This window comes from Mustela erminea, chromosome 18 (genome assembly GCF_009829155.1).
Source record: "Mustela erminea isolate mMusErm1 chromosome 18, mMusErm1.Pri, whole genome shotgun sequence".
Lineage (NCBI taxonomy): Eukaryota > Metazoa > Chordata > Mammalia > Carnivora > Mustelidae > Mustela > Mustela erminea.
Genome location: NC_045631.1, coordinates 42,000,546 through 42,013,190, shown reverse-complemented (window position 1 = coordinate 42,013,190; position 12,645 = coordinate 42,000,546). Strand labels below are relative to the sequence as shown.

The following is a 12,645-nucleotide window of genomic DNA, read 5'->3' as shown; positions in this document are numbered from 1 at the left end:
AAACCCGTCCCCCTATTTCCCTTATTGTCTCTCTCCCTCTGATTCAGATTATTGAATGCTTGGTGTCAATAATAAACTTAAAGGGGCGCCTGGGTGGCTCAGTGGGTTAAGCCGCTGCCTTCGGCTCAGGTCATGATCTCAGGGTCCTGGGATCGAGTCCCGCATCGGGCTCTCTGCTCAGCAGGGAGCCTGCTTCCTCCTCTCTCTCTGTCTGCCTGCCTCTATGCCTACTTGTGATCTCTCTCTGTCAAATAAATAAATAAAATCTTTAAAAATAATAATAATAATAATAAACTTAAAAAAAATAGGTAAATGTGACCAGAAACTGGTTTTTAATCTTTTGAAAAGATTGTGACACCCTGTTCTTTTTCTGGTGTTTATGTCCTGAGCCAGTCTTCCCTCTTCTCTAAAATGCAGCAAACCTTTTTTAAAAAAATGAATTTATAGTACTTGACTATTAAGAGTGAAGTTCAACAACATAAAAAAATGTATGTGGCATGTTTGTTTTGAAAAAGCAAGATATGGGGTAGAGCATGGGTGACTCTTGATCTGGGATTATGAATTCAAGCCCCACATTGGATGTGGAACCTACTTAAAAAAAAAAGAAAAGTAAGATGCAAAACCATTTGAGTAGTAAATTAGTATATTTGTTTGCAAAGCGTACTACACATTTTTTTTGCCCATTTGTGTATGTATGCCAGAGTTCTCAAAGAATATATGCCAGTGTTGATGCATTTTTGCTGCTGTCCGTGCCCGGGACTGCTCTATCCTATCTTCATAATAATTGTATTTTAAACTGAACATATATTATTTTTATAGTTAGGAAAAAAGTGTTTTAAAAATGAATTGGAATTGGGGTGCCTGGGTGGCTCAGTGGGTTAAAGTCTTCTGCCTTGGGTCAGGTCATGATCCCAGGGTCCTGGGATCGAGTCCGCATCGGGCTCTCTGCTCAGCAGGGAGTCTGCTTCCTCCTCTCTTTCTCTCTCTCTCTCTCTGCCTGCCTGTCTGCCTACTTGCGACCTCTGTCTGTCAAACAAATAAATTTAAAAAAAAATCTTAAAAAATGAATTGGAATTGTGTTTCTGAAAATTCATTGGAAGTCTCACTGAAAATAAGATTGCGATATTGCTGGGGGGAGTATAAACAATTCAGAGAACAGTTTGGGATTATTAAAAATGAACCAGCAGTGCCACTCCCAGGATTTAATAGTAGACAAATCTTGGCACATATGTGTGAGAAGACATGTACAAAATGTCACGGCAGCCTGACGGTAAGTCCTAAATGCAGCCCACCGTCACCACGGAGTTGATAAAGGATTTGGTGTAGAGTCCTGTGATGGAATATGATATAGCTGCAAATATGAATAACCAGCAGAGTCATACAGCCACGGACGCAAAAAAGTGAGGCACCCCAGTACATAGGGTATGGTCACATCTGTATTAGGTTCACAAACATCCAAAACTAAACAGCGCATACGTCATTAGAGATAGAAATTCGGTAAAGCCATAAAGAAAAGCTAGGAAATGATAAACCCAAAGATAAACCGAAAACCCAAACCCAGAAGGGACAGGGATGACAGTGGGGAAGGGCACCCTGAGAATCTCAGTGATAACAGTCTTTTCCTTAAACTGGGTAAACTGTACCCATACAGGTGTTCTTCCCCGTTTTACAAATAATCTCTTGGGTCTGTATTAGTCTGATAAAACTAGTAAAGGATGAGTTTGAAGATCATAGCACTTAAGAGTCGTAGAACTCATGTGCTCAGAGTTGTGTCCCTGGCCACGTGTCCATGGCCTCCTGGTGAACTAACTGCCCTTCTTGGTGCAGCGTGGCTGTGGCCTATCACTCTCCTCAGCCATGGCTGTTAGTGTCCAGGGCCATTTTCTCTGAGGAAGAGAGTGTCCTCCTTGTTGTTGTAGGCCTCCCTGATTGTCACTGAGGAGCTGCACCTGATCACCTTTGAGACTGAGGTGTATCACCAAGGCCTCAAGATTGACCTTGAGGTGAGTTCTGCCACAGAGTTGGGATGGGGCTGTGTGCGGGGGTGGTTGAAGACAAGAACCTCTAGTTGGGACTTTAGAGACGGTAAAGAGATGACTCTCTGCTTTGCACTGTGTTTATTTTTGCTTGTTTTTCTCCCAAAACCTCAGCGTATCCCACTGAAAGTAGAGTCTTGCTTGAGTGCTTAGAAGATATACTTCTTGACCATTGAACAGCATGGGTTAGGGGTGCCAACCGTCTGCCCAGTTGAAAATCTGGGTGTAACTTTTGACCCCCACCCCCAAACCTAACAACTTAACAGCCTCTTGTTGACTGGAAGCCTTCCCAATAGCATAGTCTATGAGCACACATTTTGTATGTTACATGTTTTCTATGTTGTATTCATATAATAAGTAAGCTAGAGAAAAGATAATGTTGCTAAGAAAATCATGAGAGAAAATACATTTACAGTCCTGTACTCTGTTTATTAAAAAAAAAAATTATCCACGTATAAAGGGACCCATGCAGTTCAAACCCATGTTGTTCAAGGGTCAACTCTAAAGTCAGCTATTAGCGGACTTGATGTGAAAAATCTGTATTTAGAATTAGTTATCGTTGACTTTATAAGGTTTGGGCAAAATAATCTTTAGACAGCCAGTGTTTTAGTACACAGGCAATCATGCCCATAGCCTTCTCTTTTTACCAACTTCCTTGATCTTTAAGTTAAAAGATGGAGCTGAAGAAAGCAAAAATCCTTGTCTTTGACTCCTGGGACCTCTCTTTTAACGGGTAGATACAGCTTCAGTTCCCAGAGGCTGCCTTCCAGGTGTTATAGATGGGGAATCAGAGGGCTGTGAGTTCCAGGTTTGAGCAAGTCAGATTTTCAAGTTCCTGGTTGTGCCCTGTGGCCCATGTTTGGCATTCTCTCCACCCTGGCTGTGGAGCTGACTCAGCCACGCTCTTCCCCAAAAGTTGGCGGTAGGTGTGGTTCACGGCACATTCTTTTATTCCAAAACCAGCAGGTATGACTGAAGAGCTGTTGGATGCTGGGAGGGCCCTGTGCCTCCCCAGCTCATTGCCTACTTTCTCCACAGACCCATTCCTTGCCAGTTGTGGTGATCTCCAACATCTGTCAGATGCCAAACGCGTGGGCATCAATCCTGTGGTACAACATGCTGACCAACAACCCCAAGGTAGGCGCCCGTCCTTTGGAAACTGTTGTAGTCCCTCGTGTGGGTCCTCGGCCACCGCTGTCTCATCTCATTGAGCAACCGGGTCATTTTCAACAGAACGTGAACTTCTTCACCAAGCCCCCGATTGGCACCTGGGATCAAGTGGCCGAGGTGCTGAGCTGGCAATTCTCTTCCACCACAAAGCGAGGGCTGAGCATCGAGCAGTTGACGACACTGGCTGAGAAACTCTTAGGTCAGCATTTTCCCTCTTTTCCCTGCTGCCCTCCTCAGAAAAGGAATCTGGCCCGTGGGGCTGTTTTCAGGAAAACGTGCTGAGCGAGGCTCCCGCTGGGGCTAGGACGCATGCGCTTGTGCAGTTAGGAGGCTGGGGGGTGCCTGCGGAGGTGGGTGGCAGATGTCTCTTCTTCTGGTGGCTGGACCCCTCACCCTTCCAGAGCACCACTTTGTCTAGCCTTAGGAAGAGTTTGTTTTGTTTTGTTTTAAGATTTTATTTATTTGACAGAGATCACAAGTAGGCAGAGAGGCAGGCAGAGAGGGCGGGGGTGGGGGGAAGCAGGCTCCCCGCTGAGCAGAGAGCCCAATATGTGGCCTAACCCAGGACCTTGGGATCATGACCTGAGCCGAAGACAGAGGCTTTAACCCACTGAGCCACCCAGGCACCCAGGAAGAGGGGTTTTTAAGTGCGTGTTAGAAGGCAGAGGTAAAAGCTTGACGTCCCTGTCTGTTTCTTCAATAAACTGGAGGCTTGTTTATTTTTTTCTCCTGAAAAAAAAAAAAAATTTTTTTTTCAGTGCTCTATTTTGCATGCTTCCTGGACTGAAAGCAGCTTTATCCTGTGCTGTCCCCAAACATGAGCCTCTAACACTGTCAGCTTATTTGTGTATGCTACTGGTCCCCAGTCCACCACGCCAAGACGAGGAGGAGGTGGCAGGGTGGGGGTGGACTTGACATGTCATCCACCACCACACCCCAGGTGCTCTGATGATGGGGTTTTGTGAGGGTGGATGTGTGTGTCCGTGTGCAAGCACAGGCATGCATACAACGTAGTAAGCTTCAAACACGTGGAAACCGGTGGTGTCTCAGCCCATTGTGGGACAGATGTGTATGAATGTGTGTTCTTTTACAAGAAAACAAGACCGTGGGCGCTGGGTGGCTCAGTGGGTTAAGCCTCTGCCTTCAGCTCAGGTCGTGATTCCAGGGTCCTAGGATTGGGCCCCACATCAGGCTCTCTGCTCACCAGGGATCCTGCTTCCCCCTCTCTCTCTGCCTGCCTCTCTGCCTACTTGTGATCTCTCTCTGTTAAATAAATAAAAATATTAGAAAAGACGACCTTGATTCAAAGCTGCGAATTACACTGCTTTATTCTTTTTTTCCTTCAGGACCTGGTGTGAACTATTCAGGGTGTCAGATTACGTGGGCTAAATTTTGCAAAGTAAGCCATCTTGTTAAATCCTCGAGCTGCCTCTGGGAGTGGGAGGGAGTGCTCACCTGTGAGGTTGTCCAGGATGGTACTGGGCTTGAAGGCTTAAGACTCGTGGTCTCGTGGCCAGTAGGACCTACTTGAGGGTAGATGGGCCTGGGGATTTTGGTGGCATCGTGCCCCGAGGAAAGAGGTGGCTGTGGGTAGACTTAGCTGTTCCATTATTCTTTTCTTCAGGAAAACATGGCTGGCAAAGGCTTCTCCTTCTGGGTTTGGCTGGACAATATCATTGACCTTGTAAAAAAGTATATCCTGGCTCTTTGGAATGAAGGGTAGGTTGAAATGTGTCTGGCGGAGTGCACGTGTGTAACAAGTCACCTGCTTTCTTGGAGGCCAGTGGTGGAGACCCTCTTTTTGCTTTTCTTTGGCTCCAGGTACATAATGGGTTTTATCAGTAAGGAGCGAGAGCGGGCCATCTTGAGCACCAAGCCCCCAGGCACCTTCCTGCTACGGTTCAGTGAAAGCAGCAAAGAAGGAGGTGTCACCTTCACTTGGGTAGAGAAGGATATCAGCGGTAAGTTGGACTCTAACCTGCCCCACCTGGTGGCAGTTTCTGCGGTCCCCACTGCTGCTAGTTTCAAGCACCTGCTGCCCCCTAGTGGGCAAAGATGGCTTCGCACTCTCCTACCTTGGACTTGAAGTGACGCTTTACAGTGAATTCTCTCCAAATTCTTTCAGCTGGAGGGTTGTTTGCCAGATTTATTTTGCTTATTTTGGGGGCTAATATTTGCCTAGAAATATTTGCCATTTAAACCTCATTCTTCATTTCTTTTCTTACCTGCCTTGTTAATACACCTTATGCAAGTAGTTCTTCTGGTATATTGTCTGTGAGCCACCTGGGTTGTCTCTATGGAAGGCAGCTGGGCATTTCCACAGTTCCCACTGACTAGACAGGATATTCAGGGCTCAGGAGCTGCGTTGGCATAAGACTTTACCTTTTAAGGAAGAATAAATTGGGTCCTTTTCTCTGCGATCACCTGGCCATAGGTTCCCTTATCTTCCCTTACAATATCCCATGACAGGTAAGACCCAGATCCAGTCAGTGGAACCATATACTAAGCAGCAGCTGAACAACATGTCGTTTGCTGAAATCATCATGGGCTATAAGATCATGGACGCTACCAACATCCTGGTGTCTCCGCTGGTCTATCTCTATCCCGACATTCCGAAGGAGGAGGCATTTGGAAAGTACTGTCGACCAGAGAGCCAGGAGCATCCCGAAGCTGACCCAGGTAGTTGTTGATTTTCCGCGCCAGGCATTTAATTCTGGGGAAAGGGGGGAAATTGCAGGATCTCTGGGAGATACACAGGTAAATGCCTGAAGAGCCTAGTGATGTTCTATTCCGCTTTGTGGGAAAGAACTTTGTAGCGAGTGCTTTTGGGGTGGCTGAGGGGATTGGAGAGAGGAGGGGAGTCGGAGTCACTCGTCCCTGCCCCACAGGGATCCTGCCAGGCTAAGAGTGCACATGCACTCAGCGCAAACACCTAAAATGCTGCTGAGAGGGCGAGAACAGGCTGCTTCAGTAGCAGGATGTCCAGCCAGCACAGCTCTTCTTACGAAATAGCTGCTGGAAGGTTTGCAACTCAGACTTGAGTCTAGCGTGTTTCCTTTTCCCCATCACTGAACAATGTGAGCGGTGTCGTGTGGGATGGAGAAAGGCTTTCTGGAGGAAATGAGTGTTCACAACACGGGAATGCGGTTTACCAGCAGAGGCGGGGGAGTGGCGGTGGAGGGGGAGCGTGTAACCTGTGGCAGGGCGCGGGATAGGATTTAGAGTGTGCAGCAGTTGAGTTAAGCGGTTGGGTCATGTGCAAGAGCATGGGTGTTTCTGTAAGTCTGTAGACACTGTTTCATAGTAAGTCTGTACCCGCCAGCATCATCACCATGGAAGGGTGGCCCTCTAGTCTGCCCCATCCCCATTTGCTGCTTTGGCTCTCTGGGTTCTTCTCTGTCCTGATCCTGGTGGGGAGACTGTGGTTCGCCATTCTTTTATTTATTTATTTATTTTTTAAACTTCCCCTAATTGGAGAGCCAGCAGGGGGCTCTTCAAAATGATCCTTGGAGGGTAGCTTCTCTATCCCATTTGTTTTTGGAAAAACTATTTTTTGTGCAAAGACCTCATGCATCCAGGCACACACCCCTTTCCTAGGAATCCCCTCTTTTGAGGAATTTCTTGTGATGGGGGAAAGACAGACTTGGAAGAGGGAGTTTGAGTTGCTTGCTAACTGACTTCCCTCTTTCCTTTGTTCTGGTGTGGGGTTTTGTTCTACTGTAGAAGAGCTAACTCTTCACTTCCTGTCTGCTACTTATCTGGCTTTCCAGCTGTGCTTCAGTTGGAAGATGTGCTTATCAACCCCAACATGCTACTCTTTGTTCCTTTTGCAGAGGACCTTTCGGTCCAAATGCATGAAAGCAAATAAAGTTTGCTTTCATGATCCAGTTTCCCAATCTTCCTTTATCATCAGTCATCCCATGTGACCGGGAGGCAAGGTCCTTTCCTGCCTGGAGTCCGTGTTTTCGGTGCGGGGGGCATGGCCAAGACTCCAGGCAGGAGAAAGGAGTTAATTACTTGAGTGCTGTGCCCGCCTCCTGGGGGAGGTGAGTGTAAGCAGTGGGCACTGAGGGAGCATGGTAATGGGGTGTGCCAAGTGCTGGGGGCGTCCCTGCATTCAAGTGGGTGTCCTCTGGGAGATGGATCTGTGCTCATTTCCTCTTCTTTTCCATCATGAAGGTATTTTCCTCCCCAGGGATAGCTCCAGTTGTCTTTCCTAGGACTCTACCATCCTCTTACTTTGCCACTAGACCCCGCAAAGGATTTCTCTATGGCTTGAGGGCGAGACTCCTCTCTCAAAAATGACAGCCCTCTAACTATACAAATTAGGTGAAGTATGTTGACAGCCTTATACACAGCCATGGCTCCTGTTTCAACTTGGTTCTCCTTTGTTTCTGCTCTGGCTGAATCTCAGGCTGAAGCTAGCTTTCGGAGCTACCTGATCACTGGGGAACTAAATCCTGCTCTGTCCAGGATGTCGGCTCCCCTCGGGTCCTTGCCACAGTGGATTTATAAGACCCCAGAACCCTGCCTGGGTAGTGTCCTTGGATTCTGCTCCACGTGAATCTATTTCTTGGCCCCACATAACCTTGAGTGGCAGTCTGAGGACCCCCTGACAATGCCTTTTCTCAGACTGTCAGCACACTTTCAGATTCCTCGGTCTCTCTATAAACCTGAAGCTTTGTAATTGTTTCTCTTGGGCCACCCCACCCTGCCCCACACCTCCTAAGTGATTGTGCACCAGAATCCCCCAGATTTCATGCCAGTGCCTCCAAGCCTCCTTGACCTCTTGGTGTAAACATTGAGCACCTAAAATTCAGTTACTCCAATCCCCACACTTCTAACTATGGAATAAGAATTGTAAATGACTGAGATGGGTACCTCCCTCTCACTCTTCCCCCTCCCTCTTATGGTAGGTAGAAAGCGCTTTGCTCTTGGTGTCTTAGCTGTGGAAGACATAATGAGGCCCAGGCCTCCTGTCTTCAGTCCAGAGTCAACGGTCCTCCCTTCACAGAGAGGCTGCTTTTTTGTGTGATGTCGCTCTCCAGCTGGGGAGTTACTAACACGGCTCGCCTAAAAAGTAGTTGAGGCAGACGAATGCCCATAGGAGCGGGCAGTGTGACTTTGGCATCTGAGCAGGACTAGGTTGTGTTGGAGTCCAGACGACATTAGCTGCATTCCTGCACGCAGAGAGGTTGTAGCTAAGACATTTGGCCAGTCCAGAGGGCAGTCCCCAGACCCCATGCGGGCAGCTCAGTGTTCCCATCATCTGGGGAAGAACCAACGAGGCTGGCGGTGGTTGAGGGTCAGGTGGGACCAGAGTGTGCTGAAAAGTCTCTGCAGGTCAGGAAGGCTTTATGGAAAGCCTTGAACTGCCAAGCTGCCAGCACCTCACACACCCAGTAGGACACAGTGGCCGGAGGACAGCTCTGGGGGGAGATGGGGCTTCCAAACAGTCTCTGCTCCAGGATGAAGGGAGGTGTTCGGCAGCGCCGACGAGGCAGCCGGCTTCCTCCTGCCCCCTGCCCGCAGTGGGGTCCCAGTTAGTAAACCCCAGTTTTCTTCTTCCCAGGTGCTGCTCCATACCTGAAGACCAAGTTTATCTGTGTGACACCGTAAGTGGCTTCCCTTCTCAATTTGACCTTTATTTCTGGTGTCCTCAGTTCTCCCGGGAGTAGGACACTGGGTGACAGCCACCCGGTTAAGGGGCGGAACGCCCTGGGCTCCGTGGAGTACTCAGAGTGACCTTGTGTGTTTAAAAAGCTTGAAGCTTTTATTTTTCTGTTGGAGACCAGAGTTTGATGGCTTGTGTGTGTGTGTTTTGTTCTTTTTTTTTTTTTTTTTCTCCATTGTGTCTTGTCAACCCGGCCCTTTCCCCTCCTGCTGCTCCCCATTTCCTACAGAACGACGTGCAGCAATACCATTGACCTGCCGATGTCCCCCCGCACTTTAGATTCATTGATGCAGTTTGGAAATAATGGTGAAGGTGCTGAGCCCTCAGCAGGAGGGCAGTTCGGTGAGTGTTGGGTGACAGAGCCTGTCCTTAGGAGGGAAGTCAGCCCCCTTGGTGTGCCATGCACCAAGCTGAGAGCTGGCTCCCTGGGATTGGTAGAAAGTTCTAGAGCCATGTTCTGCCTTAGAAACCAAATGTGCACCACGCCTGTCAGCGCGAATTTTCTCGTAGCCACGTGAAAAACAGCAGTAAGAAACAAGCGAAGTTAATGTTCATCATATCTTTTCTATAACCCAATAAATCCCCAGTACTAGCATCTTAATACACAAGAGAAAGCTAATGAGGGTTTTTTTTTTATTTTTGTGCTAAGTCTCTGAGACCTTCTGGTTGTTGTGTGGCTGCAGCCCATCTGGAGTGGGAAGAGCCATATTTTGGTGCTGAGTTCCCTCCTCCCCGCCCCGGGGGGCTCCAGGCTGCCATCTTCAGGAGGACAGCCTTCCATCTTTCCACATGGATGGTTGGGAACGAGTTAAGAGAGGAAGAGGGCTGAGCCCTTCCACAAGACCAGACCCTCTAGGGAGGAAAGTAAATCTGGAGCATCCGACCCTGTCTTGGCCATATGGGGCAAGAACACTGGATGGCAGTGGTGGCTGAACCTCTGTCCCCCCAAGGGCTAAGGGAGCGTGCCCTGCGGGCTGTCGGGCTGGGGAAAGAACTGAACAAGCTTGGGCAACTGAACGAGCTCTCCCGCTCTGTCCCCCTAGAGTCCCTCACGTTCGACATGGAGTTGACCTCGGAGTGCGCTACCTCCCCGATGTGAGGCGCTGCGGGCTGAGGCTGCAGAGAGCAAGGACGGAGGCACCTACCTGTGTTTTACCACCCCTTACAAAGCCAGCCCCAGATCATCTGAGACTCCTCTAACTCTGTGCTTCCAGATTTTAATCTCCTACTTCTGCTATCTTTGAGCAATCTGGGCACTTTTAAAAATAGAAAATGAGTGAATGTGGGTGATACGCTTTTACCTAAATGCAAATAAGAATGTGTTCTCTGAGACTGTGACCGGCGGGGATGTGGAAGGGGTGGCAAGAGGGAGAGAGAGTGGAAATGTTCTGGTCTTTTCTTGCTGGCCCGGCCCTCCTCTCTCAGCAGCTCGTGTTGTCCTTGGACAAGTGCCTCCTGGTGCCCGCGGATCCCTCTGCCTGTCTCTGTAAGCTCACGCCACAGGCTGCCTCTAGCTACGTTACTGCTGGCGTTGCACTTTTAACCTTGCTAACAACCAAATAGAAGATAGGACTTTCACAGCCCCTAGGTTTCTTTTTAAATTAAAAAAAGATTAAAGGGCAAAAAACACTGTATTGGCATAGCCTTTTCTGTATTTAAGACAACTCAGTCAATAGCCTTCTTGGTGCTTTAGGCATTCAGCTTTCTTCAGGCTGATAATTTATAGAAATCCTGAAATGGGCTTCAGATCCAGTCCTTAAAAGACATCTGAAGCTGTGGCTTGGCCTTTGGTTATGAAATAAGGAAGGTTGAAGGACAACCTAAACATCCTAGACATTTTTTAATAAAGTTTTTATTTTCCCCTTTAACGTGTTGGCCTATTAGTAGGTAAGGCTGGGTAGAGGAGTACTTACCACCTGTCGTTTCCCGACGCCCCAGCCCACCCACCCCCATCTCCCTGGACTTCTGCTCCTGTTCCAGAGCCTGGGCTGTTCTGTGGGTGCCTTATAAAGGATGGGGTGATGCTTCTTTCCTCCCTGTCCACCTTACTTCCCTGTGTAGGGCTCCTTCCAGTGTGGAAGGGTCCCCTGTTCTGTTTGCTTTGGGTATCCCGGAATAAGAAGGCAAGAGTTAACAGGTGGAACACGACAGACTGTGGGGCCCCAAGGGTCTAGTTGAGCTCAGGGAATACGGTTCTTACCCGGGTTTCTTGATGTTTTCCGGCGGCACCTCTAATCCCTTCTTCACTTGGTTAAGCCAGGGGCAAAGGCTTACTGATAAACTTGAGGTCTATCCCTTGTGTGAGGGAGTATACACCCTGGCCTCCTCCCCACCTCACCCCCCCAGTGCTGGTGACGGTTTTCCCCCCACCGTGGCCTCACAGATGAAGCTGGTGACTGTCTTCTCCCCATTGGGGCCTCCCAGATGAAGCAGAAGCACTCCCCATTTACTGTACGTTTCAGAACTCCTCGTGCTCTCCAGTATTTGGGCCGCCTCTGTCCCAGAGGCCCGACTAGATCAGGCAGTCCAGGACCACCTTATCCCAGTTGGGGGGAGTGCTGCTTGTTTCACCCATACTCACCAGGTTCAGAAATAAGGGGCTGGGGACCTTCTCTCCAAGACAGACAGGGGTTGTGCTTGGCCATCCCTGTCCTTTGGCCTAGACATGTTGGTAGGTAGCAGCACAGAGCTCTCCCTTTTCCAGCAACACTCTTCACTTCATAATAAGCTTAACTCAGAAACAGAGAAGATTTAGATCAGAGGGACCTGGGGCAAGGATCCAGGCTTCTCTGGCGCCGATATTGTAAAGTTCGTGGCTTTGAGGTAGCATGTGTATCTGGTTTTAACTCTGATTGTAGCAAAAGTTCTGAGAAGAGCCCAGGCTTGGCCCCTCCCTTCAAGAATCGAGCCCTCCAGGCCCTGCCTGCTTTCTCTCCGCTGTCTCCCCCTGCCCGTCCCCAGCCCAGTCCCCGTAGATGGCTCAAACTACCTGCTCAGTGGCTTGTGGGCTGCTCTCCTGGTCACCGCATCAGATTCCACTGTATACTTCATAGTGTAAAAATTTATATTATTGTGGGGTTTTGGTTTTTTGTTTTGTTTTTGTATATTGCTGTATCTACTTTAACTTCCAGAAATAAAAGTTATATAGGAACCGTCTGAGGGCGTGGCAGCTCTGTCTCTGGCTGCTGGAGGTCCCCCCCTTCCCTTCCCCACTTCGGTTCTGAGGGGGCCTTACCCACAGGCTGAGCCTGGATGCTGACAGGAGGTGGGGGCCCCTGCTCCCAGGCTGGTCTCTGCAGCCCATCTCTGGGGCCCTGGGCACCCAACCCCTCCCCATCATGTTAGCTGGGCGGCCTCTAGGGAGGTCATACTCCTGCATAAAGGTCTCCCGTGGAGCCCTGCCTCTCTCCCTCTTCCTTCCCCCACTCCTCAGGCCTTTAACAAGCTGCACCAACCTGTCTGGGGTCAGATAAGGGCTACCTAAGGGGGCTTGGGGTGAAGATAGTCCCACCCTGCCCCAGGGCCGGCCTCCCACAGTTGCTTCATTATCGCTTTCCCTTCAGTTCACTCCGTGGGGATGACTGGAAACACTTCACTGGCTGCCCGACCGGTGGTGATAATTCACAGACAGCAACGCACCCACTCGGCTGGCTCCCCACCCCCTCCCCGGGCCCTCCCCGGGTGCCAAGCACCATGGAGACTGCGCCGCCAGCCCCTGCAGAGATGGAAGGGGAGATTAGCGGCTGCTCGCTCTGCCACCCCACC

General features: G+C 49.3%; 1 protein-coding gene across 4 annotated transcripts in view; it reads left to right on the top strand.

The window, feature by feature from the left end:
* STAT3 (signal transducer and activator of transcription 3) overlaps positions 1-12,036 on the top strand; it is a 72,082-nt gene extending 60,046 nt beyond the window's left edge. The window contains exons 15-24 of one of the 4 annotated variants that reach the window (XM_032322368.1): positions 1,920-2,003; positions 3,075-3,173; positions 3,270-3,405; positions 4,553-4,605; positions 4,831-4,925; positions 5,028-5,167; positions 5,676-5,885; positions 8,779-8,821; positions 9,160-9,222; positions 9,924-12,036. In XM_032322368.1, coding sequence (XP_032178259.1) covers positions 1,920-2,003; positions 3,075-3,173; positions 3,270-3,405; positions 4,553-4,605; positions 4,831-4,925; positions 5,028-5,167; positions 5,676-5,885; positions 8,779-8,821; positions 9,160-9,184 — 885 coding nt within the window. In that variant the 3' untranslated portion in view covers positions 9,185-9,222; positions 9,924-12,036. Of the gene's footprint in view, positions 1-1,919; positions 2,004-3,074; positions 3,174-3,269; positions 3,406-4,552; positions 4,606-4,830; positions 4,926-5,027; positions 5,168-5,675; positions 5,889-8,778; positions 8,822-9,109; positions 9,223-9,923 lie in introns of all 4 variants that reach the window. The other 3 variants (XM_032322366.1, XM_032322367.1, XM_032322365.1) reach the window with 3 other exon arrangements.
* Positions 12,037-12,645: the final 609 nt, after the last annotated feature.